Genomic DNA, 27,921 nt, shown 5'->3' with positions numbered 1-27,921 from the left:
AATGGAACTGCCTCTTTTCTTTTTCTCTCTACTGTACATTTCTTGTAAATAAGATTTATATATGGTACAAATCAAAATTGTGTGGTGGTGCCAGCAAAAACCACTCCAAGCTTCTCTTCACTCTCTGTCAATTAGAAGAGCTTTTTAGCTTGAAGAAACAAAAATAAGATTGCACAAATTTAGCATCTTTTCAACCCTTTTTTTTTTTTTCCCTTCAATCAACTTGGGGACGTTTAGGATCTCGCAGTATGTGACATTATCTTCTGGTGGTACCTAAGGTTCTCATGGATTAGTACTTACAGATGAGTGGGATAAAAACCCCTCCCCATACCAAGCCTGCAAAGATTCACCAACCTAACGGAGCAAGCAAAGAAAGGTGTGACAGATTTGATTTTCCATATAAAACAATTCCAGGACAATGTAGTCACAGGCAATCAATACTTACTGCAACAGATGTCGGTGAAATGCATACCTGAAAGAACAGGAAGTATAATAACAGGAGAAAGCGGTACAAGAAACCAACAACCCATCTCTGAGACCCCAGCGCTGCTATTCCTTCCTGAAGGGTACTTTTGGGGACTGCTGTTGTGGGGGTAATTGGAAGGTATGAGATCCAAGTCCAATCAGTACGGAATGACATATGGCAGAGCACAAACATCAGCTGACTCTATTTGCAGAGCTTCCGCCCACACCTGCGGGGTCTCATCAACCACAGAAGATCCCACCTTGGGCTTCTTCGATTGAAGACAGTCACTGCTGAACAGCCATTCCTGATCGTCAAACACCGACCATTCCTCCATCTTGGGTACCGAAAGTATCTGGCTTAGATACTTCAAATCAGGATGCAGCGGTTTTGTAGAAGCTTCACCATTCTCATTTGCTTGTGTTGCAGGGATCTCCTTTGTTGAGCAAACAGAAGCTGGCGGAACTTCTATTATACCATTGATTTTGTGCTCCTTATTCTCTGCCTTAAAGTTATTGGGTAGCCCCTGCCTATCGGAAGTAAATTGGATATCAGGTTGGCATGGATAAACTTTTTTTCCATTCTCTGTTAACCGGTGAGAGGAAAAGGCAGGTCTTGGCAATTTATTTGGCTGAATATCACTCCCTGTAAAAAGATTTAAAAAGAGAAGGATGATAAAATTGCTCACTAACCTAAATAAATGATAACAAAAAATCTAAGAAATATGAACAGGTCATTTTATACCTCAAAAAAAGCTCTAGTACAAATCAAATTATTGGAAAATTGGGCTTTGGAAACACAAAGCCCATCGGTCAAGAACTGAAAGGATGGTATTGTATTAAGTAGCGAGCAGTAAGTACTGCAATGTGTCTAAAACCAACCGTGGTAGGGTTTGCACAGCCTAATATGTGCTTCCAACCACTAGATGGCAACTGAAGTACACTAGTACTGTACTGGAGGACATTAAGTCGACTCACCATGTAAAAACCCATTCATCTCTCTGTCTTTTCTTTTCCTGAGATTCCCATCGGCATCAAGGCTCTTGTCACTCTCCTTGGAAAAGTTTAATGCTGATGGTTTAATGTTGATGGTACTTGTAGGGTCCTTGCTGCTATCTTTTAATTTATCCTGCTCCCTATTCTTTTTATCACTTTTTTCCTTCGCTTTCTCCTTCTCCCTCTCCTTCTTCTCTTTACTCCTGTCTTTATCTTTTCCTTTGCTTTTCTTCTCTCGATCTCTCCCCTTGTGCTTATCCCCCTGTTTATCACTACCTTCCTTGCCTTTTTTCTTTTCTTTCCCTTCCAGTCTCTTCTCAGCATCCTTCTCCATTGGTTTGCCCATTCCTTCAACCCTTTGTTGATCCATTCTGGTGAAGTTCTGAAATTTTGCATTTCCTGAACTTCTTTCCTCATCTCTATTTCTTTGTACATCAGCCTTTCTATCATCATTTTTCTTCTCCTTATTCTTTTCTTTCCCTTCAGCCCAATTGACGGCATTCTCCACTGATCTAGCGATTCCCTCAGTTCTTTGTTGAAAAATACCATCGTTATTCTTTTCTTTCCCTTCAACCCTATTGCTAAAATCCTTCTCCACCACTCTGGCCATCCCCACCTCAGCTCTTTTTTGGTCTGCACCGACCTTATTCTTTTCTTTAACTTCAGACCTAATGTCAACAACTTTCTCCACCAACCTGGCCACACCCTCAGCTTTTCTTTGATCTGTACCAGTGAAGTTCTCAAGCATTTGGACCCCTGTCCCTTTTTCTGTATCTCTGATCCTCCTGCCCAACTCCTGCACAAATTTAAAACCCTTAATCTCCTCAACCCTATTGCTAAAATCTTTCTCCACCACTCTGACCATCCCCACCTCAGCTCTTTTTTGATCTGCACCGACCTTATTCTTTTCGTTAACTTCAGACCTATTGTCAAAAACTTTCTCCACCAACCTGGCCATACCCTCAGCTTTTCTTTGATCTGTACTAGTGAAGTTCTCAAGCATTTGGACCCCTGTCCCTTTTTCTGCATCTCTGATCCTCCTGCCCAACTCCTGCACAAATTTAGAGCCCTTGATCTCCTCGGCCTGCTGTTTGTTCTGGTTAACCTTCTCTCCATTGTACCCCTCATGTCGCCCTTCATTCCGTTTCTCATCTAAGGTTTTGTTTTTATCTTTATCCTTATCCTTGTCCTTCTTGTCTTTATGCTTTTCCTTTCGGTCTTTATTTTCTTTGTGCTTATCACTGCTTCTCTCCTTGTCCTTCTTCTCTTTCTTATCCTTGTCCTTCTTCTCCTTCTTATGTTTTTTCTCTTTCTGCTTCCCCTGAAAAACATATTTCAGTTAGATGCAATGCATATCTACCTATTCTACCTTAAAATCCAAAGCATTAATTACATGCCAAAAATAAGACATGAATAGGATCCCAATACTGCATTAATTTCCATGTACATCAAAAATAAGATTTACAAGTTTCAGTATATCAAAATACGGTATCAAATACTTATTCATGTCATACAAATATACAATAATGAATATTTCAGCATATTACAAAGTGACGCACCAAAAGAAGATAGGCAAGTTTAATTATGCCATATGTGCCACCTACCAGTTTTCAATTTGAAACTATTACGTCATTCTGCCGAGAGATATAAGATTGTGAAAATCCTTAAAAAAAATAAAAAAAAATAAAAAAATAAGATACACTGGTTACTTGGCAAATCGATTTGATGTACCAGAGAATAATTCTCCAATGCAATAACAAGCATTTTTGTGGATTATCCATCGATATACCTCACAAAATGCACCATTTGCAAGGAGATAATAAGTGTTAACAATGATATTTGGCACCCAAAAATTTTCGATGGGTAACTAAAATTTGCAAGACATAGTTTACTTGCTCCTTTTTGTGAAACTATTTTGTTGCTCCTCATTGGTGCACTCTCTCCTATGCCGCTTGCTTAAAGAACCTTTACCCTTTTTTCTTTGGGAAAATTTCAAGTACCTACCCTGGGGTTTGCTTTAATTATACTTCCACCCATGAGGTTTGTGGAAAATTTCATGTACCTCCCCTGCTTTCCAAACTAATTACCAAAAACACCCAGTCCGTTAACTGAACACGTTAAATGTTAAAATTGTGTTTTAATTGACCAAAATGCCCTCATCTTCCCCAAATCGTTAAGGGTTTGAAAAACCTACAACTAATCTTCCCCATATCAACTCCCTCCGTCTGGTTTAACTTCTTGCTCACCCATCTCCTGGTAAAGCTCCTCAGCTTCTGCAACCATCCCAGCACCACTGAGAACCAACAAAATCTAAATGTGTACAGGAACTGAGCACAAATCTTGGATCTCAACAGTCCACAACTTTCTATTCCCAAAATCCAAATCACTGTGAAGAACTAGAGGGGAGGAAGTAAATTTCAATGGGAGAGGGAGAGAGAGAGAGAGAGAGAGACAATATAGAAAGGCAAAAGCAGAAGAGAAACCAAAACCTTTCTTTTCCTCTTCTTCTTTTTATATATCTCCAAAGCACCGAAATCAAGGAAGGGTTCCAAAGCCTTTGGCATCCACAGAAAGGTCACTGCTACTGTTGATGGCAGCAAGCTCGATTGAGATTTGAGAGAGGGAGAGAATCCTCAACAGTCCCTCTCTTTCGATTCCTCCTTGTTCTCCGTGAAACCCTCCTCTGAAACTCTCACAGTTCTCGCTCTCTGTTTCTTTTTTCTTTTTCTTTTTTAAATCTCCAAATGATCCCCTCCCCCCTAACCAATTCAAAACCCTAAACAAAATGAAAGCCAGAGAGGAGAATCCTCTTATCTGTAGAGAAAAATCCCCAGAAGCCAAGTAGGAAGCCTGAAACGAAGAAGAACCGGGTAGGGTTTCAAGAATCATGAACGGTACTGGGTACAGATTAATGCTGCGATTCATGGTGATGAAGATGACTCTGCAATGGAGGCAATGAAATTTATAGGTAAGCTGTGGAGGACTACGTTCGTTTCTTCTTGCACGCAATAACACGTCGACTCCATTGAACCATGAGTAGACTTGATCCAGCACGCCATAGGTCATATGAATAGACAGTCACAGTAATGTATTGTTGGGACTTGGCTACTTGGGAGGACTTTAGACTTGGTATTGTGAGCTCTACTTTGTAGTTTAAATATTTCCTAAATAATTAATAATATTATTTTCCTTCATCCATGGTTACATATTTTACTTGTTTTATTTGCCTATTCTGTCTTCTAGTACTAAAACAATGTGCAAAATATGCAATATCACATAAGGTATACAATAATGTTCAACATTTATTGCCAACCAAGGGTGCAAATCCAAAACACCATTTAGTGGAACTTTTGTTGCAATATGAAGGTTTACATATGTTCATTTAGCCTAAAGCAAGGTCTCCAAGAAGTATCGGAGCCTACTATGGCCCGTTTGCCCACCGAAACAACCAATCAAAACATCATCAGAAAAAATACATCATCTGGGCCAAATTTTGGTTTTTCGGCCAGAGAAACGAAACGAATTTTCAAACCTTGGTTGGGTTATATATGTGTTTGGCCTTTGATCCAATGGGTTTTCTTTGTACTGGGCCACTTTGATGGGCCTGAATTAGGGGTAGGAGGTAGGAAAACAAGATTTACTTTGTCAAGGTTTAAGTTGTTTTATTTCAGTCTAATTGCTTTACTTAGTGTAGAAGGTTTCCTTTTAAGTGTCCTTTTCTTAAGTTTCCAATTGCCTATGTAAGTTAAGTTAAACAAGTATCTTACTTAGCTAAGGAATCTTTCTTTTAAATAAACAGCTTGTAGTCTATTATGGCATACAATGATTTTAAAATTGAGAATGGTTGCCTTTTTGTTGCTATAAGACTCGGTTAAAAGGAGGGTGTGTAATCTGAACCTAAGGTTCATCCTATCTACTCCCCACAAAATTTAGTATCAGAGCTATGGCTACATTAGGTTCTAACCCTAAAGAGTTGAGAGAGGATCAGATTTCCAAGTGACAACTTGCTGATATGTCGAAAAGTTTGTCTGAATGAATGGTATCCTTGGAGCAACATGTTGATACAACGTCAAAACACCAGCCTACTCTAGAGGACCATAGAGATGAGCTAATATAGTTCTAGATTGATAGGAGACCAACTAGAAGCCAATAACCAGGATTTGTTCCTGAATGGGTAATTCGGGTAGGTCAAAAGTAGATATTTTGGTCAAATTTGGGTTAGGGTTTGTTGGGAGTTAGGGTTTGATGGTAGGGTTAGGTATATCAGTGAAGGTCTTGTTAAGTATTAATGGTTGGAAGTGAGCTGGAATGGAATTGCAGCAATTTAGGGTTAGGGTTTTGGGTTTTTGAAAAGGGAATAATGGTGGAATCTAGGGTTTAGGATGGGAAGTTAGGGCAGGGGCTTGGATCGAGTTCTCCTTAGGGTGAGAGGGAAATTCGATCCAAATATGGTGGTATGTTGATGGCTGGTTTGGTCTGGGCAGAATTTGGGTTATGGCAATTATGTCCAGAGATGGGGGGGAAGCTAGGGTTTGGTGGTTTAGAGGATTAGAAGAAGAAAGGTTAGGGTTTGGATGAATCAAACTCACTGTTGTTGCAGAATTCCCTTGGCAGCAGCTTGTTTGATTGAGAAACTTGAATAAAAATTGAATCTTGAATCAGAACTTGAAGGAGATCTTCAAAGAACTTAAAAGAGAGCTTCAAAAGAACAAAGAGAGCTTGATCGAACCACCCGGACTTCACACCACAAGGTGTTGATTGGATCAAACACCAATCCCACCAGCCTTGATCAAACACAAGACAAAATCTTCAATGGAGAAGAAGAGCAGCAAAAAGCTTTTCATTAATATCAAAATTTGTGTCCAATATTTGTCACCCTTACAACTCTACATAAAAGACTCAAAAATAGATTCCTACACTAAAAAGGAAAGGCCTAACCCAATCCTTCCTATTAGGTAACCTAAACTGACTAGGAAACTGAAATACTGAAGGAAATAGGCTCAAAACATGGCTGGACTTAGAGAGTCCTAATCCAGCCCAACCTAACTAGCCACATGACCACTTAACCAAGTCACATGATCACTCAAGTGATCACATGACCACTAATTACATAAAATAAAACTAAGGAATCCCGTATGCAACCTAATTACCCATATTTTAGGCCCATAAAGTGGCCTATTACATAGAAAACCCGTGGGATCAAAAGCCCAACATGTATATAACCCAACCCTAGACTTATTCCTAAGTAAAGAAGCCCAGTTTGGTGATAAATCTGCATCATGAACATTACCCCGGCACCAGCTACATCACAGAACACTAACTGATACCAGGGAAGGTTGCCACAGAGAACTCTAACACCACAAGCACCACTAGTTACTTTTGAGGATCATGTGAAAACTTACTTCGACAACAACGCTGGTTTTCCTCCTAAGTGATATAATGACTCACAAAAGGTTAAACTAGAGTTGAACGAGTACGGTGGAAAGCTTGATCCACATGCGTTCCTTGATTGGGTGAATGGAATTGATGATTACTTTGATTGTACAACATGACTGATGTTAGGAAGATCAAATTAGTCAAGACTAACTTAGTTGGAGCAACAAGGGAATGATGGAGTGTCCATGAAGAGAGACTCAGAGTTAGAAGATGTGAGCCCAGTACTTGGGAAGAGATGAAGTACGAGTTGAAACTCATAGTTCGTTCCTGTATTAGGCTGCATCGTGCTAGCTTCTGCTGTCTCCTTGCAACTCATATAAGGAGTCTAATGCCCAAAAAAATTTAAACCCAATGGTCCCTGGGTGGTCCCTCTTATCAAATTACTCCTCTCATCCTAATGGTCGTATATGGGATATTTGGGACCCCTCCAAACTCTCCATTTCCCTCATTTCCTCCTTATCTCAGTTTCTTCACCTAAAGTTATCTGATAGCTTGGGCTCTTCAAACTTCCTGTTCACAGCTATTTATGCTTCAAATAGTGCAGTTGAAAGATCTTCCCTTTGGAATGACCTCCGTTCAATTGCTGGCCAGATTGATTCCCGGCCTTGGGATCTTGGTGGCGATTTCAATGTTGTTCGTTATAGTCATGAGAAGCAAGGAGGTGATATCTTGGATTTGGATGCTGTGGATGCTTTCAATCTTTGCATTGAGGATATTGGTGTCAATGATATTAGATGGTCGAGCCTACTTTTTCTTGGAACAATAAGAGAGCTGGTATATCTCGCATTGCTTGCAAGCTGGACAGAGTTTTGGGAAATGAATCGTGGCTCTCCTCTTTCCCTTCTTCTCATGCTACTTTTGACTCCCCAGGTATCTTTGATCACGGTCCTATCTCCTTAGTCATTCAGCCTTATTTATCCTTTGGCCCCAAACCTTTCAAATGCTTTGATATGTGGTCTACTCATCCTTCTTTCTTAGCTACTGTAAAGGAGGCTTGGGATAAACCTGTCCAAGCATTTTCCTCTCCATTAATTGCCCTTGCAAGAAAGCTCAAGAATGTTAAGTTTGCTCTTAAAGACTGGAACAGCACCTCTTTTGGGAATATTTCGCAGCAGGTCACTGACTGTAAGGATAAGCTCAATGATATTCAAACTCAGCTTCACTCTGATTTCTTAAATGTGTCCCTGGCAGAGGAGGAAAAAGAGATCTCTCTTTAGCTTCAAACTTTGCTTTCTCAGGAGGAAAGCTTCCTTAGGCAAAAGTCTCGGATAAAATGGCTGGAGCTTGGGGATTCAAACTCAGCTTACTTCAATCGATCCTTAAAATCCAGGAATAACACAACTCCATTTTGCATCTTACAGATTCAGCAGGTACTACTCTTCATCGGGTTAATGATATAAAGGACTTGGCTGTTGGGTACTTCAAGGATCTTTGTAGTGGATCCACGGGGGATTCAGGCTCCTTTCCTGAAAATCTGCTGAATAAATTTATCCCCAATGAGCGTCATGCCTCTATCAGTTCCATCATCCCTTCTGAAGATGAAATTATTGCAACTATCCGATCTTTCAAAGCTAACAGAGCTCCTGACCCCGATGGTTTTAGTTTGGGATTTTTCCTTGCCTCTTGGGACATCATCAAGGAAGATCTCATAAAGGCTATCAAGAGCTTCTTCTTCAGCCCCAGTCAGATCAAAGGTGTAAATCACATGTTCATCTGCCTCATCCCCAAGAAGGAAGGTGCATCCAGTATGACAGATTTCCGGCCAATAGCCCTTTGCAACCTGTTGTACAAATTCAACGCCAAGATTCTTGCCATCAGACTCAAGGCAGTAGTGGTTATCCTTGTCAGTGATGATCAATCAGCGTATCCTTGGAAGAAGCATTTCTGATAATATCCTTTTGTGCAATGAGATTGTTATAGGATTTGACAGAAAATCTCACCCTCCGACAGCTCTCATGAAAATAGATATTCACAAGGCCTTTGACTCGTTGAGATGGGACTTCGTTACAATTGTTTTTGAGAAGATGGGCCTGTGTTTACATATTGGATCCACCAATGTATCTTCACCCCCAACTTCTCAGTGCTTGTCAATGGTAGTCCTGTAGTTTACTTCCCCTCTTCTTTGGGAATTCGTCAAGGCTGCCCCCTCTCCCCTTATATTTTTACTTTGGTCATGGAAGTTCTCTCCAGGCTCATCCAATCTAGTACCAATCAGCAGCTCATTTCTCCGCTGCCCAAATGCAAAGCCCTCAAGCTCTCTCATCTTGCATTCGCGGACGACCTCATGATTTTCTCCAAAGCCTCTATTAGCTCAATGGAGAATATTATGACTTGCCTGCATCATTTTGAAGTTCTCGTAGGTCTCCGCATCAACCTTACAAAGTCTTTGCTTTTTCTTGCAGGGGTCTCGGAGTTTGAAAAAGCTTCTCTTATTGACAAATTTGGATTTTCTTTGGGTCTTCTGCCTATTAAGTATTTGGGGCTGCCTCTTATCCCTACTAGACTCACTGCTCATCACTATTCTCCTATGCTGGATCTAATCAGGAAAAAGCTCCAACTTTGGAAAGGCAAGCTTCTATCTTATGCGGGTTGCCAGGTTCTTGTCAAATAAGTTTTGCAAGCTTCCCATATCTTTTGGTCCGGTATTTTTGGGCTGCCATCTTCAACTATTAAGTCTTTGGAAGCTCTCATGGCCTCTTTCCTTTGGAAAGGTATAGAGACTTCAAGATTTCTCCATCCTTCAAAATGGCCTTCGATTTGCATTCCCAAAGATGAGGGTGGTTTGGGCCTGCGTCGAATCAAAGATGTTACCTCAGCCAGTATCCTCAAGCTCATCTGGAAGATTGTCTCTAGGCCACGTAGCATCTGGGTTGATTGGATTTACTCGGGGCCTCTCTGCAATGATTCAATCTGGTCCGCCTCGGCTCCTTCTAATGCCTCCTGGGTCTAGCGTAAAATTCTTGCCCTGTGGCCGATTGCTCTTGATGCCATCAGTTCTCATATTGGAAATGGCACCTCTACCTCTCTCTAGCTAGATCACTGGCATCCTATGGGAATTTTGCACCACATTGTCCCCTCTAGAGTTATCTATAGTTGTGGCTTGAACAAGAACTCCATGGTAGCTGACATCATTTCTGAAAAATGATTGGGATCCTCCCCACTCTCTTCATCCAGTTCTCAACTCAGTATGGGATGTTTTGCCTTCCATTACTAGAAGACCCTCTGGGAGGGATGATTGTGTTTTCTGGATTCCTATAACTTCAGGTCTATTCAACTCCAAATCTACTTGGAATCTTGTTAGGGCCAGAGGTCCTCTGGTTCCTTGGAGGAAGCTTCTCTGGTTCAAATACCATATCCCTAGGCACTGTTTTACAGCCTGGAGAGCTCTCTCTAACTGCCTTCCAACGCAGTCTTTTCTTCGCCGTCGGCAGATCTAAGTCTCCCCTCAATGCTGCTTTTGCTGGAATGCTATGGAGGACATAGATCATCTCTTTTTTGATTGTCCTCTCCCCCGCTCTATTTGGCAAGGTATTCTCAATAGATGCTGGCCCCGTCGAAGGAGAATCCTTTCTTTTGATCGAGAATGGATTTGGGTTGACATGACTTTTGGTGGTTCTTCTATTTGCGACATTGTGGGGAAGCTTGCTTTTTGCGCTGTCATCAATCACATATGGACGGAGCGTAACATCAGAAAATGGACCCAACTCTAGGTCTCTTAGACAGATTTGAGATGCCATTTCTTTTGATATTAGAACAAAGCTTTCTTCTGTTCAGTTTGTTTGTTCTGATTCCCCAAGGAACAGGTATATTGTTGTGTCCTGGGGATTTCCCACTTCCTCTCTCCAGCCTTCTTCCTCCTCTTCTTGAGGTAGGGGCTGCTTGTGTATTTCTGTATTTCTTTTCCTTTTTCTTTCTCCCTTTCGGGGGTCCTTTCTTGTTCTGTCTTCTTGGAAATGAAATTTTTATTCATCCAAAAAAAAAAAGTACGAGTTGAAGAACAAGTACCTATCAACATATTTGTCATGGCGTTTAGAAAACCCAAGGCGTTGGAGGGGGTCCGAATGCAAGGTGACACCAACACAGTGGCCAAAACGCCCACCTAGGCAACCAAGGCAACACCTTGACAACTATGCCTACCAGAGCATTTTTTTTAAAAGTTCTCCCTTCAACAAGAATACCACCAAAAGGCCTTCAAAGCTGAAGATAACTTGAAGCAGCCATCTATGAAATTTAGTTTGCAAGTTGGAAAATATTGGATGTTACGCCAATAATGTTAAAACACAGTCTAAACTCAACTTTGCACAATCAAAAGAAGAAACAAATGAAATAGTAAAAGAGGAGGAGCCTATCACTTTGGATGAGCCGACAAAGAAGCATCCAATTTTCTTAAACAAGTTTGATTTGGATTGTAAAGGAATCAATGATTCAAGGTGAAAATCAGGTTCCTTGCAAGGTAGAAGATTTACCTTTACTTCAAGAGCTAAAGCCCACATTTGAAGATAAAGATGAAACCAAAGAAGGTTGCAATGACAACAAAGAGGCAATACTTGAAGAATTTAAGACAAATGACCAACAATCATAGGTTTCTAATTGAAGGATTACATTATAGAGGTTCATGAAGACACGGGTCATGATTAAGGAATACTTCGAGTACACTCAGCATGATGCGGTCATCAGCCCCCGATGCTATTCTAACCATCGGAGAATTTATTGAGTTTGTGATTCCACCTCCCTACTTTGAAGTGAAAATTCCAAGGTTGATGACTTTATTCCTAAAGCACCTACATCACCAAAGTTTTGTTTGGGAATGGTCAAAGTTGTTATTCACATGTTTCACTCTCGTCAAACTCGAGGTCGAGTTTTTTCAAGCCATGGAAAATTGATGCAGATAAAATATAGATTTGGACAAATTTAAGTGAAAACAAGCCTTGGGTTAGGTTATATATATGTTAGGCCTTTGGTCCAAAGGATTTTCTTTGTAATGGGCACTTTGACTGGCGTAAATTAGGGGTAGGAGGCAGAAATAAAGGAATTACTTTATTAGGTTAGTTTAAATAGTTTTATTTCAGTCCTCAATTCCTTTACCTAGTGTAGAGGGTTTCCTGTTAAGTGTCCTTTTTGTTTTAAGTTTCCTATTGGCTACGTAAGTTTGATTAGACAAATTTCTTACTTAGCCAGGGCGTCATTCTTGTAAATAAACAGCTTGAAGCCCATTTTGGCATCCAACAATTTTATCAATGAGGATAAGTTGTTGCCTTTTTGTTGCTGTGAAAGGAACTGCTGTAAGACTCAGTGTAGAGTGAGAAACTCTTGGGATTGGAGAGATTCTGATCTAGGCTTGTTGGTGGGAAATCAAAAGGGTGTTGTAGATCAAAGAAAGAAAGAAGAATGTTTTGATTTGGGTTTGGTTCAGTTTTTTTGGGTAAAATTGAGCCCATGGTTCAATATTTATGCGCAAATTGAAGTCACCAATGGGTTATATAGGTCATGGGTTTAAGTAATTTTGAGTTTTCTATTGTAACAGACCCATTCTATAAACCCAATTAGAAGGGACTTGAAGCCTGCACGAAAATAGGGAGTAGTTTCTATTTTATGTAGTTTCTATTTCCAGTTTTAAGTACTATTTGGCCCTGTTTGTTTGACAAAGAAAAGTGGAAAAGGAAAAAAGGGGGGGGGAACTTGTACTTGTTTTCCACAAATTACCACAAATGTGACAGTTTGGTTTACATGAGGTGGGAAACTTCAGACAAGCTCATAAAATGCATTTATTTTTGTTTGGTGAGGTGGCACCATTCAATCTCTCCTCTTCCTATTTCCTTTCTTTCCCATGGAATCCCACCCCATGTCCATTTCCTCTCACTCCCACTAAATCCCACCTCACTACAAAATGCATATTCCATTATTTCCTTTCCTTTCCTTTCCTTTCCTTGTCAACCGAACCCACAACATGTGGGACCCACCCTCACAAGTTTCCCACCCCTTTTTATCCGTCAAAAAACAAACGGGGCCTTTAGATCTTAGGCTATCTTTCCTTTTATTTAAGTTTCTTATTTTACAAGGCTCCCACTATATGTGTGGGCCTCTTTTATTTACTCTCTATTTTTTGTTAGTGTGCTATAAGCACCTATAAATTGTAAGGGCCATTGTGCCTACAGACAATTTATTGATGAATAAAAGCGATGCAGATAAGTCACCTACAGGGCTTATTTTATTGGAAACAAATCTTGGGTTGGGTTATGTAGGTGTTGGGCCTTTGATCCCATGGGTTTTTTCTTGTAAATGGGTCAACTTTAATGAGCCTAAAATATGGGTAGAAAGCAGGAAAACAGGATTTACTTCATTAATTTAGTTAAAATCCGGTTAAGAGTCAATTTCTTTGATTATTTTAGTTTCCTACTCAAATTATGTTACTTTATTACATAGTTATCAAGGCGGCAAGGCGACCATGCCATTCTAGAGGGTCCAAAATCAAGGCAACACCACCAAGGCAGCAAGGCGCCCGCCTAGGCGACACCTTGATAACTATGCTTTATTAGTTAAGGATTGGGTTAGGCCTTTCCTTTTTAGTGTTTGAATCTTCTATATAAATTTGTAAGGGGCTACAGCGTTGTACACGAATTTGATTAATGAGATCGAGAAAAAAAAATAGCTTTGTGTTTTGCTCTGTGAGGGAGTATGGTGAAATGCCATTGGTCAGAGACCCAAAGTCAGAGAGATTACCCTATTTTCTTTTTCCCTTCTTCAATTTCTTGTTTTTTGTTTTATTGTTCCGAAATTTCCCACAAATCTGAGAACCGATCGAAGTATTTACTGTTGTTCGACCTGCAGTTTACGATCCTCTTTATCACTAGTGACTGGTCTACATTAGAAAAGCTTGGTTTTATGCAATGTTGCTGTGTGATGCAGTGGAGTTAGGTGAGACACCTAGGTTAGCGAGAGACTGACCAAGGCCATAGGAGAGAGGCCTTGGTCATATCCCCCCCCCCCCCCGGTTCCTTCCTTTAGTTTCTATTTTTATTTCCACTGCAACATAGTTTATTGTGAGGTACCGAGGCTATTGTGAGAGTGATTCATTATTGTTGAATGCCCCATTACTTATCTGTGGTATATTAAAGGATTGGAAGCAGAATACTTCCTGCGGCACTTTCTGTTCTGGGTTTTCTTGCCAGCAACCTTCCTGTTGGTTTCTTACATCCAATCAGAAACTGAGTCCATCTTTTGGCATGTTACTATCCCAGTCCTAAGCTTCCTTCGACTGTAATTTCATAGCCATCCAATGGCTGTAACTCCACGAGGTAACAACCTTCTAAATCTGGTTCCCTAGTTTCTAATTTTGAACAATTGTTGTATCACGTGATATACCCATTAGATGTGGCTGGAATTTGAACTGTTAATCACTCAACCCTCTCCAATAACCCTACCTTCGACTGGACTCATAGCCCCATCAGTGTTAGTTAAAGTTAGTTATTACTGTTACCTTGAGTTGCTATTTTGTATTACTGTGTTTATCAAGCTTTAGAGGTCATTCTGCTACTGCCGACAGTAGGAGTTTACCTTGCTGTTTGCACACTGTTGCTTGGTACTTGATACAGTTCCTTGCATCTGACTTATGGCCTTATGGGTTAATTCATGTGTCCACGATAGACCTTGTTGTTTGCTTGCTGTTAGATCTATTATTTGCCTTTGTTTTAGTGTAAGTGTCTAACCTGCTGTTTATCAGTTCTAGTGATCCTAATGTTGGGTTAGGCTGTTAGCTTGTTGTTAGTGACCTTGTCCCACATTATAGGCTTCATCCTATCTAACCCCCCACCATACAGACTCAGGTGTCAGGCATAAAGCCTTTGCTAAAAGATGTGCAAGAACCCCAAAACTACCGAAAGGTGTGAAATATGGTCGAAACCTGACTTGTACCAAGTTTCATCTTGGTTGACCGAGTTCTTGAACCATGGTATGAATTAACAATTAAAATATAGGGACGATTGTAACATGAAAACAAACTGGAAGTACAAAACATAAAGGCTCCAAGGAAATTACAGAATAATATTTCAAAGGGAATATTGCATTTACGCAGCCCCATTTTGGTAGGACTTCCTAATCGGTCCACCATTTTGAGCTACACGGACAGACAATGTGGCAATTCCCACCAGTGAATAGAAAGGACATGGTCTCAATTAGTCATGACAAATTTCATAGCCTAGCTAAGTCAAATATACTCCCATCTATTAGCATGCATCCCCTACGTGCCTATGCACGCCAATGGTACTTTGACCACTATTGTGCACTCTCCCATAAACCTGGATTTTGAAAGCTCTATTTTGCCACTTGGAAAAACTCCAATCAGGCTGAAACTGGGATGGACCCATCTGATGTGCCATATGGCCAGATTTCAGGCTGTTTAGGTAAGCTTCTTAAATGGACCATGTAGCAAAACCTTCCACTGAGTCTGGGGAGCAGAGGGAGTACTAAGCTAAGGAACCAAGATCCAGTGGTCACAAGATCAAGACAAAAAAAAATAATAAATAAACAATAATAATAATAAAACAAAGACTCATTAGTTTTATTAAATTTCAACCCCAACCAAACTTGAGGCACAGGCAAATCAAAGGGAGTCAAATAATGGAAACAGAGGTGCATGAACTACATCAAGGCTATCAAACAAGCCCGGTTTTTTTTTTCCCTTTTTTAATAAGTAACAAATAGAGAAGTAATCCCTTACTTTCCAGATGAAATAATCCAGTTCAGGAAGGTGCATACTAGTCATTGTTACTTCTAACTTTTCCCTTTCCTAGAGCATAACACCATTTGGAAGGTAACTTCCAACTGTCCAAAGTCACCTTCCAAATAACAGAATTGAGTCCAGGAAAGTGCACAATAGACATTGTTACCTCTACCTTTCCCCTTTCCCAGAGCATAATACCATTACCAATCCAATTCCCAGCAGAAAAAATCCACTTCAAGTACATAACTTTTTTAATTTTCAAGGAAAGATTAGAAGCAAATTTTATCGCACAAGGAAAATAGAAGTAAAAAAAGCATACAGAAAAAAACAAGAGGCCCGAGCCTGAGAGAGCCTATAAGGGGGCAAATCAATAGGACATGATCGGAAATACAAGGGCCATCTAATAACCTGCCATTCCCCAGCCAGTTCATCAGCTAAAGAATCAGCAGACTCATTCACTAAGAGAAGGAAAAGCTGATGAGGGTGTGTTCAAAAAGTTCTAATCTTTCCTAGATTCTGCAATCCTCCCTTGTTCCATAGAAATTGAGAAATAACTTCCATACTAACTAATGGATCAAACATTCATGGATTCCTTTTCATCTTCAAGATCTTGAGCCTTATCTCCTCCAAGGACCATTTCACATCCACAGAGCATCTTACTCCTCTGGCTTCACCGTTGTTTTCTCTACTATGTCCCACAACTTGAGTTACGCTTCCACAAGCAACAGTCAAATTTTCTTCACCCATGATATATAAAACAGGTAATACTCTATGAAAACTGTATAACCACTTAAAGATCCCAGATCCAACAGAGTCTGAGCAGAAGTATTAAGGGTAAACATTGATTGTCTTAACTTGTAAAGTAACAAGATGAACCTGAGACAGGACATATCATTCATGGTGTGCCTCATCTTTGTCTAGATTATTAGATGTGTGTATCTTTATCCTAACTTTTAAAAAAAAAAAAAAGTGGGAAAAATAGAAAAATCAATGGGAATTACATTCCATTATGAATTACTTTGCGTCTTGGATATCTACCTTTGGCAAGAGTTAAAAAGTAATCCAATATCTCTCATGTCCTCATCTTTGTCTAGATTATTAGATGTGTGTATCTTTATCCTAACTTTTAAAAAAAAAAAAAAAGTGGGAAAAATAGAAAAATCAATGGGAATTACATTCCATTATGAATTACTTTGCGTCTTGGATATCTACCTTTGGCAAGAGTTAAAAAGTAATCCAATATCTCTCATGTCCATCAGGCTTCACTATTAGTACTGCCGTTCAAGACATTGCAACTGAAACATAAAATGTCTCAAACAACAACAATTAAGTGAGAATCTCACCACACCAAGAAATCATCCAAATGACTTAGTGTTTAGGGCTCACATGCAATATAGATAATATCACGGCAAAAAACAGTCATAATCTGGGTTTAAGAGATGAATGATTAAAGGGAGAGGAATCTACACTATGCCCATGGTTCAAGATCTCAGTTTCCCAAGTTTCCAAGACAAAACCCATATTGATGCAGATAGGCGTTGGATAAATTAGGAATTATTTTATTTATTTCCTTTTCTTTATTTAGAAGCAGAGTTTGAGTCCAAGTTTGTTTCAATTGAATCCAGATAGAGTTAAACTCTATTCAGTTTCAAAATAGGAATAGGATTTTTTTTTTCTTTTGAAAGGGCATCTACTCCCATCGATTGAATATAGAGTTTTGGAATGAAAATTTATTTGGGTTGAAAGCCATGGTTGCTGTGAGTTGCGCATATTTCTCTCTCGTCTTCGATTCTTTTTCTCTTTACTTCATCTGAATCAGCCGGTTCTTCTACCAGGTTTGATATCTATTCTATTTCTCATATTTCTTCCTTTTCCACCTCTTTAGTTTAAGTTTTTCTTAATACTATTCTGTTCTCTGTTTCTGGGCGGTACTTGTAGCCCCAACTGTTGAGTTCGATCTTCATCATAACTGAACAGTCTGGTATGAGATTTTGGTCGAGGGTAGGGTTTCCATATGTGATTCAAACATCAAAGTATCATACCGGACAGACCCTTTTGCTGTGAGTTGCAGAGTTGAAAACCATTGTTGGTTCTGTTTTACCGCCTGTTCTAACTTCAGTAATTTTTTTTATTTAATTCTGGTTGCTGTTTTGGGTTGTGATCTGGTGGATTTCATAGATCTGTGAGGCGATTCATTCCCTTTAAAATTTCGAATCCATTAGAGATCATATGAGAAAGTTGGCTTTGTCAAATAAAGGCAGTTCTTCCACCCTTGCTGTTTGTCGAGAGCTAGAAGAAAGCACTGTTCATGGAAATTACAGAACAGCCCCTCTTTTCTCAGTTGTTTTTATTAAATCCCTCTTTTAAGTTATCTTTCAATTTTACCCTCTGCCTAATAAACTTATCCAGCTCGGTCTCCTATCTTCCAAAAGTCCTTTCCACTGTTTAATACAAAATTGCCATTGTTTCTTGTACTTGGGTTATAAGTGTTTCAGTGGATCCATAAGCAATCCCAAAACAGGTTTCGGAACCCCGGATTCGCATCACATATGTAATACTGTTCTGACCATATTTTGACAATATTTCAGAAATTTCGACCAGTTTCAACCAATTTTAACAAATTTCGACCAGCCTAGTTTCGATAGTTTCAACCAGTTTTGACCAGCCCCCGATATGTCGAGTTTTGACCAAAAAAATACCAGGTTTTGACTGAAACCTGGGAGATCTCGATTTCAGCCAAGGTCAAAACTGGCCTCAAAACCGAGATTTAGAACCTTGGCACTGCCTGCTTATATTGTCATCTTACACGCTAAGGCAATAGCAAGATAGAGAAACAGTATATTTAATGAGGAGAGAGAAGGGGGACCAACATATTTAATGAGGAGAGAGACTGTGAGAGGGAAGTACACACTGACAGCATGTACTTCCTTTTTCCACTATTAAAATATTCAATATGTGATAGAAAATAGAGAAGTGATACTCACTTAGCAATTCAGTGTCCATACCAATCTAGAAAATTCAGATCTTAAGATTGAAAGAACTAGAAAAACAACTAAAACGGGTTCCCAAGCTGCAGCTAAGGACCTCAGTAAAACAAGAAATTAATTTCTTAATAATTGCTATCACAGTAAATGTTTAACAAATGGAGCTTGGACCCTGTCAATGATGAACAAAGTTTGGGGGAGAGAAAAAGCACAGGACTTGCAACAGTAAAATGCCCCCAATCTTTTCTGAACAAAGATAACCATTCTTACCAGCCTCTTAATAGAACATAGCCCCAGAACTGTCCATGATTTCTCTTCCGTTTATGACTAGTAAACGAAATGCATATGGATGCACGCTTCTCATCTGCCCAGGGACTATGTTCAGATTCCAAGTCATTCTTTACATAGATTACCAATTTCTTCAAGCAAACAGTCTATGGAAATCCATATCCCAATTGCAAATGCAGAACACAAAATAGTAGCCATGAGACAGAATATGACATAGGACCAATTAAAATAGCTAATTGTTCTGCAAAATCTACCACAAGATAACTTTTCATAATGCAAACCCGGTTGGAATAACTCCTTATCGGGTTGCTTACGGCCCACCCAATCAAGGACACACTCAAATCCAAGTTCTAGTGGCGGAATAGTAAATAATTCAAGGGAAAAAATCTCTACTTGGTGGTGTTTCCAACGCTCTCTCACAGGGCACCATGAGATGACGCCTCTGCACCCTGGGTAGATACCCAGGCGTGCTCACTCATTGGCCCAAACGCTTGTGTAGAGACCATGCGACCAAGTAGAGATCTCTTGCCCATAATTCAATGTCTAAAGGAGGATGGTAATTTTGTAAATAAGTTGAAGCTCATAAAAGGGATGGCAGAATTGTAAATAAACAGGAGTGCATAATGTAATGGCAGTATTGTAACTAAAGGGAATCAACTAACAAAAGCAAAACACTGTACATGAGTGGAGAGGAGTTATAAGTGAAGGGGCAATCTAGGAATCAAAAGTAAAATAAGGACAAAACAGAATTTTAGTTGAGGAGGAGGGTATTAATGGAAAGTGAAGGATTAAATTAAAGCAATAAACTGAGAGAAGAAGACCACCATCTTCAACCTCACGACTCTAACATGAACAATGGCAGAAATCAGAATTGTTTAGAAGGACGGAACCCCTTATACGAACCCAATTGACAGGATTTTAGAACTCGATGCACAAATATAGCGCCTCTGAAATCCAGGTATTAACTCAACTAAATCGCAATTCCAGAGTATGATCCCTAAATCTGAATCTGAACCTGGCGGTAACAATGGAGGGGCAAATCTGACGCACAATGGAGTTCAAGATAGGGAAGGGTTTTGAGCCACAGGTTTGAAGGTTGAATCGCCCAGAGAGGATTAATATATGATCCAAGTTTCAGGCCAAATCAGTGAAGAATTTCTAATCGATGGGATTAGCTCTGTTTAACGGTCAAGGTTAAGGGAGTGATAACCTGCTGAGATTAAGAAAGGAAGAAGAACAACCGAAGAAGAGACAGGGAGAGAAAGAGAGATCGTAGCCAATAAAGGGCACTGCCGGTACCGGCAGGGCAGAAAGGAAAGAAGAGAAACTAGAGGGAAGAAGAAGAAGAAATATCAGGAAAGAGGAGAAGAGGTCGCACAACCTGATTTGTACCAAACTGGTAACAAACTCAAAACTTTTATTCATTCAAATCTGCCTCCATTGCATAGTTCGATAACTAGCGAGATCTCGCCGAGTTCCTCGGTTTTTGAAAAAACCGAGACGATACTGCCTGCGAGTCTCAAAAGTGCAATATCTTGCCGAGATCTTGCCACGGATCTCGGTTCAGGTCTCAGTTTCGACCCATTTTTTAACCCACCTACCATTTAAATACCTCACCTAACTCGATAGAACTCGACATATCTTGGCGAGATCTCGGATCTCAAGTCCAGATCTCGGGTTGACCCATGGAAATGACCCATCTACTATGTATTTACCTAACTCGACGGAAAAAAAAAATGCACCAACTCAGCGAGATCTCGACTCGACTCGGTTTTTCCAAGAGCCGAGTTGGTACCGAGACCCGAGTTTTAGTACCTTGCTCCCTCGTTGGGTTACATCTCTATTTATAAAACCCAGAAAATAAAGACTCCTAATTTACTAAAACTGAATTAAATTCCTAAATCAACTCTACTATTAATTAGCCTATTAAAACTAAGGTATGGAAAGGACTCTACCACTAAGTAGTCTATTTAAACTAAAAGATTACAAGATGAAATTCCAACTAAAAAAAGCCCTAAGAAATTAAATATCCTACTGAACCTAAACCCATGGATCCGGTTCATCTTCACATGGATACCCAAATGGGTTTTGGGTCGGTCCAAGGCAGTGCACCTACATCACTTCAGCTTGGAGAACATTCCATATGTTTATCAGATTTTCAATTCATTTGGTGAGATTATGTAGCTCTGTTGACTCTCAAATTTTCTCTTCACTCTAATAGGTTAGAATAACACTAATGCAGGTCTGGTTTGGTTTTGTTTGGTTCGGTTCATCTGGTTACCAACCCTACAATTGGGTAAAATCAATAGCAGAAAGAAAGTTACTGAATATGGTCAGACAGGAAGCATGCTGACTACCTCAGTTAATATAAAATGAAACCTCAAATCCCCACAATGCAGATTTTAAGGTAGTTGAAAACCAAGATTCTTCAAAAATGGTGGGAACAACAAATGCACATGTCAGAGCTAACTGTCAAAATTAGGAATGATATCTTTAGATAACTAACTTGGAGGTTAAAGTTAAGAATCCCTACTTGAAGAAGCTTTCACACTCAAGTCAGTCTGGGTTACATGAATTAAAGAATTGAGGACATATTAAGCCCAGCTTGCATATGTCAAAATAGAAAAGCATCAGGATCTATTTGCATTCAATATCTATAAATCTGCTGACTTCTACTCGTATTGGATTCAAAAATTTATATCACACCTGTGATATGCACTAATAGCTCCCCTTATTAAAATAAAGAGGAGTCACCCAACCGGAAGTGATTTAGTGTTAGCTAAGGGATCATAAAACAGATAAGATTTGGGACAAACTGAGATTAGTAGGGTGTCAACTCAAAATCACTTTGAAAATGAAATAAGATGAACAACAGGTTGATACAACTAATAGATTTGTACTTGTTGCTTTAAAGGCATGAATGCTCCACGAGAACACTAGTGACTTTGTAGGCACTTCAAATCGTGGAAAGAAAACTCGGTCAAAACCAACCGAAACCACTGAGATATCTCAGTTTCGCAAGAAACCGAGACGAGTTAAAGCGGGAGTTTAAAAAGTATAGGGTTTTGGTTGGTTTAGGTCGAAACTGGTCGAAACCAATTGAACCAACCCAAACCGGCATATCAAAAATGACAAGTTTCGCTCGAAACTTGTGAAACTTGCCATTTCTCACAAGCTTCGATCAAAACATACACAGTCTCGGTGGTTTCGACATAGGGAGTGGGAGCAAAAGTGTGGATTTCCGAGAGGTTTCTTCGTTTGGTGCATCTACAACCTACATCAACTCTCTTAATCCATCATATGCTGAGCATGGACTATGGACCGTATGGTGGATATGCTAGTGGACCATCCTTCTTACAGTCACAGTGAGCCCTTCCCTAGGTTGGGATATCTAATACAAGTTGATGATGGGGATTATAGATGGGAAGTTATGGACTATCAAAATAATTTGGGCCCAAAGAATGTCATGGGATACATATGTGGTACATTCAGAGGAATGGCTCTGAAATATTCAGTGGTACGCCGCTCGTGGATTGGACCCACCAAGAAACTCTGCATGGAATTGAGAAAGAAGGAGCACCATAATGTTATATTTGGATAATATGTATTATTCAGTGTTCTTGTACTTTAACTTTATGTAAACTAAGTATTTATAATACCAGGTTTAGTGTATACTTCAGCGTACACTAGTAAACTTGGGTCAATAACCACAAGTACCATTTTGAGTTTGTATTTAGAATGTAAAAAATAGGCTGTGTACAAAAAACCAGACATAAAAAACCATTTCTGGGCCTCGAAACCAGAGTCTCAAGTTGGCTGGGGAAAAAGTACCAGGTTTCAACCAGTTTCGACCATATCTAGGTTTCGGGCAGGTCGAAACCCGAGATTTAGAACCTTGCTTCAAATATTAACTTTAAAGTTTCTAGATGGGTTTCTAGAAGCCTAATGAATTAGGTTTAGAATCTCAGTTGAGACTTGAAAACCAGAATTGCAGTGAAGGGAAAAAGTAATTATTGTTTTAAAGGCATGAATGCTCCATAAAAACACTAGTGACTTTGTAGGCACTTCAAATACTAACAAAATAGTCTCTTGATGGGTTTCTAGAGGCCTAACAAATTAGGTTAGAAACTAAGCTGAAAACCAGAATTGCAGTGAAGGGGAAAAGACCAAATTTAGAAGAAATTCAGTAAATTACAATCAACAACTTCGATGGGAATTAAATTCTGGTAGATAACTTCTCAAGATCTGATTGAAATCAGATGGTCAGATCTGGAATTATAGACTAATCCTATTGACAATAGAACTCTAGAGTTTAGGGTCTCGGCACAACAGTGATCAGAAACTTAAAGGTCCAATTTGTTAGTCAACAAAAGAGCAGAATAATTATCAGATATTAGATTTAATAAGTGACCATAAATCTGAAATAGAAAATAAAATCTGATCTTCAAAACAAGTAGATGAAGAATCTCACTTGAAGTAGGACTCTAAGAAATCAACACCAAACTCAAAATTTGAAACTGTGGGTATGTTTAGAAACACTATGCAATCGTCAAAGCTGATGTTTGAATTGAAATCTCAAAAGTAAACCATGGATAAATTGAAATTCCAGCAAGTAGAGTATGCACAAGAACAGAATAGAAATATGAGATTACAGATCTGATTTGATGATGTATAGATTGAAGAAGAGTATAGATTGAAGAAGAATGATAGAAAGATAGATTGATATGAACCAAGCATTTCACCTGGAACTAGACTAAAATCCCATCAGCGCCACCTTAGCATCTCACCAAGAGTTACTACTGCGTCTCACAGAAGCTATTATGAATCACACAAAATATTGGAGCAAAGCCAAGCTTTAGTCAATATTAAAAACCAAAGGGAGGCTTTAAGCCTTACCTTGTTGATAAGAAACTAAAAGGTAATTCAAATAGGAAAGGAAGAAATATGAAACTCTATCCATGATAGGAATATATGTCCCTAATAACTAAAACTTTATCTTAACTAGATAAAAAAAGGCGTCTTGACATAATTAAAACTCCATCCAAAGTAGGAATAGGAGTTCTATTCAGGCAAGACTCATCCTATCCTTAACAACCATATAAATGACAATTATTTAATGAAATAAAACAACTCAAACTAACTTAATAAAGTAAATCCCGAATTCGTATCTACTACCCATTTAAGTGGTCTTTTACAAAAGAACCCATTGGATTCATGATTTTAGGGACCGGTATCGGATCAGCCGTATCTGCCAATCCGTGTCGATATCGGCAGTCACAGAAACCGATACCTGACCAATATGGATCAGCCGATACGGTATGGATCTGGTTGTTCTTGATGAAAAAATGGGTTTTTGATCCTGAATTGACCCGATACAGCTGACACATCGATATCGGTATTAGCGGCAACCGATACCGTGAACTAAATCCATGATTGGATTAAAGGCCCAACACATATATAATCTAACCCAAGGCTTATTCCCACTAAAATAAGCCAAATTGTGTGTTTTATGTGCATCACCTCTACAGTGACAACATTGCAAGGATAACTAAATATAATCATACCAAACCACTATTAGTCCTACGACATCAACACCATGCGAAGGTAGGCTAGATAAAAGCATTCTCTGGGTCTCCAAAAGAGATTGTAAACAGATGTCAATGGGTGAAAAGAAGGTGGTTGGATACTCAAGACAACTCTTGATATCTGGAGAGAGTATTATTAGATATATCTCACCAAGAACCCACGATTACATCCCAAAACCTAGATCTATATACTCCATAAATAATGTCCTCGTGCATGACTCCACTACATAAGAGTATAACAAGGAACAGTCCCAAGGATCTCTTGTATCTCTAAATTGATGCAGCAACAAAATTTTGGAAGATGGAAGTAAATCCTATTAAGCATCAAAGTTTCCAATTTAAAATGAGGTCCTGGACTTTGTCAACATGCAAAAGAGGAAGTAACCAAGTCATTAAACACCGAAGAAGCACCATGCACTCAGAAATTTCCTCAAAATTCAGACAATCAGTTTTGACATTACAGCTATGTCATACATAAAATAAGGCTCCCAGAACATCAGAATTTAAAACCAACCAGAAGATCCTCACATAATAGTCGGTTCTGTAGCATCATTTGAAGGATAAGATGTCTCTAAAGTTTCTCCTGCTATTTTCGGCATTGATTTCAGAAAATGATACTGCCAGCCTTGTATTTATTGGACTAAACTTATGGTTAAATTATTTTCTTTCTAGTATTTTGACTTGGTTGATACAATTATATAGTTTTAGTAAAGTTTGGTGCCAGAACTTCCTAAGCAGTAATGCCCAAAGTTAGGCACCAGTAGTGTCAAGCACCTCCATCTTAAATCAAAGAGTACAGCACCTTGATGCTACATGGTAAAAGCTATTGTTCTTTTCAAGAACTCTGAAAACAAAATCATTGAGTTGGTTGGTGGGTCCACAAAAAGTCGCTCAAAGATCCCATTACTGTAATTTAACAATATCTGATTCTTAATCAAGCTCAATAACTGGTATATAATAGCTCATTTGACATGGAGGAATGATCAGCATATAGAATAAAAGATACCTGATTCTCTAATATGGGATTTTTCCATAGCCAGAAAGGAGGGGGACTAATGGAGTAACCAAAAGAGGAAGTTCAATGTAAAGCAAGAAATTAGCATGATTAAACAAGCAAGAGCCACGAAGATTGAAGCCAGAAAATATGTGTATAAGAACCTTTGCTAGAATATCTGCTTCATCAGTCCTGGTCTTCTTTTCATATCCTGGTGGCGGAAATGGAAAGCAGCGAGACATTGCACGGAATCTTGGAATCAGAAACTTGGGCTCCTTTCAACAACACAAATGCTTCACCTAGTATACAATAGAACTCTTCCAAGAAGGGAACGGACCAGCAACTGTTCTCTCGTCCATGCACCATGTCCCCACAATCATTGCCAAATTCAATTGTGTTCCATGATCTTCTTAGGGCCCCAACAACAAAAATTGTTAAAAATCCGAATAATTCAAATAACTATTACCGAGAAGAAGCACACTCCACTGAATTTGATGACCCAAATCCACACTAAACACTGCACTATCTTGAATGATGCCCAGATAAAGATCAAATCTACTGTATCAAAAGTACTGCACTAGCTGGCTTGACCGTTGCCAGACAGGAAACACAGAAAAATTAGCTCTTAAAGCTACAGATTGTTATTGAGCAGCTATGTTAGGCCGAAGGGTTTCTTGAGGAACGAAGACAATCGACTGCAATCTGATCTTCTTCTGTCTCCCCTGATGGGACGATAAAGAACCATCACCTGCTCCTTCTCAGCAGAAACAGATATCAAAAGCATCTCCCGATGCAGAAAGATCAACTAGTAACCAAGCAAAACCTCGAAACATAGAATTTGTCAATTCAATATCACAAGTTCTAAAGTGCAATCCTCTTCCATATCTAAAAATGCAAAATTTCACCATCTCCCAATGCAGATTCAGTGTGTGAAAAGGTCCCAGGTTCAGGAACTCAACACCAGAACTACATAATCCACAAACCAAATCAAGAAAAGATCCAAACTTACAAACCCTTTTCCGATCTCTATTTCCACTTCTGGTAACACCTGAACAATCCAAATAAACCGTCTTTATTCCGCAACCTCTCCTGATCGTAACCCTAACAGTCCACACCACAAAATTAGCGCCGTTTCCACAGACGATCCGACCAAACCCTAGAAAAATCCACCAACAGAAACATCCTAAGCACATCCCCAAGTAAAAAAAAAAACCCTAACTACAATCATCCAATACACAATCTTCCAGGAAATTTTTTTCATCCTTATTAAAAATTAAAAAAAAAAACATTATCGAGACAAAGAAAGAGCAGATAAACAATTCCCCCCCTTCTCTCTCGTTAGCTATTACAGTAGTAGTAGAAGCTGGATTTATAGCATTAATGCCTCAAACATTTGCAGAGAACGAGAGAGAAGGGAGGGATACAACCTATAAAAATTTATTAAAATTTTTTTCTTTTATTGTTTTATTTACCTTGTCCACTACAAAGTAGCCAATGTAGAAGGACAAGATCTCAGAGATAGATACGAATGCAAAAAAGGGTTCTTTCAGTTTCTCTCTCTTCTCCTCTGTGTGAGTTCTGTGTTATCTCCTCTCCTCTCGTCAGACCATCAAATGGAATTTCGTTCGGAAGTTGCACGCAAATAAAAGAGCTGCGCCCATCTCTCCCCGAATATAAACACCCCGTGAAGGGTAGAGAAATTTGCGAGTGAATAAGCAAGCCCAATTTATAAAGGGATAGAGAGAGAGAGAAAAAGGAGATTGGGCAGGGCTAAAAAACGTGTCCAAATGAAATGGAATTTGTTGGCCTGAAATGAGCGAGTTAATAAGGTTATGATTTAGGGGGTGAGGAGAAAGGAATGTACCAACGGGTACATCTGAACATGGAGGTTGGTTGCCTGACTTCACTTCCCAATTTTCCCTCCTGCAACTCTCCATGTGGCATTAACCCACCAATCTTTCTACTCATTGGATCTTAAATCTATTCATATACAAGTCTCTGTTCTATTCATGGACATGTTTCTTAATGTGATAGTGCTCGGGTTCCATACTTCTATGTGTAGCAAGTTTTTAAGAATGGGCTCAATTAAGTTGGTGCAAAGAAATGTTTCTTGTATGATACATGTAAGATCAGCCCTCTAATATACATACAAGATCAGCCCTCTGATAGACATACACCACGTGGTAAGGACTCCAGTCTAAAGGCACGTAAACTAGTCCGCACATGATCGGTAGGAGGCCACGGAGAGATCGTTAAGGCCAAGATTCCTCACCAAACTCATGACTTGAACTTTCCACGTGGCCAATCAACTTGAAACTTCCCACGATGCCAAATGTGAATCAGTACAATGGTTCCCACTCAAATCTCTCGTCGAAATCAAGACACTTCTTCTTCATCCTTGTCCTATAAATAGAACTACAGTAATCAAAGTACACAGGTGATATGATAATCTCTTCA

The 27,921-nt window shown here is 39.3% G+C and overlaps 1 protein-coding gene across 2 annotated transcripts; it reads right to left on the bottom strand.

Annotated features, from left to right (window-relative positions):
• On the bottom strand, nt 1–27,148 carry LOC122658409 (glutamic acid-rich protein-like). 2 transcript variants are annotated; one of them, XM_043853356.1, is made up of 5 exons: nt 26,937–27,148; nt 25,629–26,620; nt 2,321–2,779; nt 1,441–2,065; nt 1–1,108 (listed from the first exon to the last, which is right to left on the bottom strand). In XM_043853356.1, the coding sequence occupies exons 2-5, from the start codon at nt 25,704–25,706 to the stop codon at nt 624–626; spliced, it is 1,647 nt and encodes a 548-aa protein (XP_043709291.1). In that variant the 5' UTR covers nt 25,707–26,620; nt 26,937–27,148; the 3' UTR covers nt 1–623. The 2 variants fall into 2 exon arrangements, with proteins under 2 accessions (XP_043709291.1, XP_043709292.1); XM_043853357.1 differs by having other exon boundaries at nt 1,441–2,074; nt 2,330–2,779.
• Nucleotides 27,149–27,921: the final 773 nt, after the last annotated feature.

The sequence above is a fragment of the Telopea speciosissima genome, chromosome 4 (genome assembly GCF_018873765.1).
Source record: "Telopea speciosissima isolate NSW1024214 ecotype Mountain lineage chromosome 4, Tspe_v1, whole genome shotgun sequence".
Taxonomy (NCBI): domain Eukaryota; kingdom Viridiplantae; phylum Streptophyta; class Magnoliopsida; order Proteales; family Proteaceae; genus Telopea; species Telopea speciosissima.
This window is presented reverse-complemented; position numbering and strand designations above follow the sequence as displayed.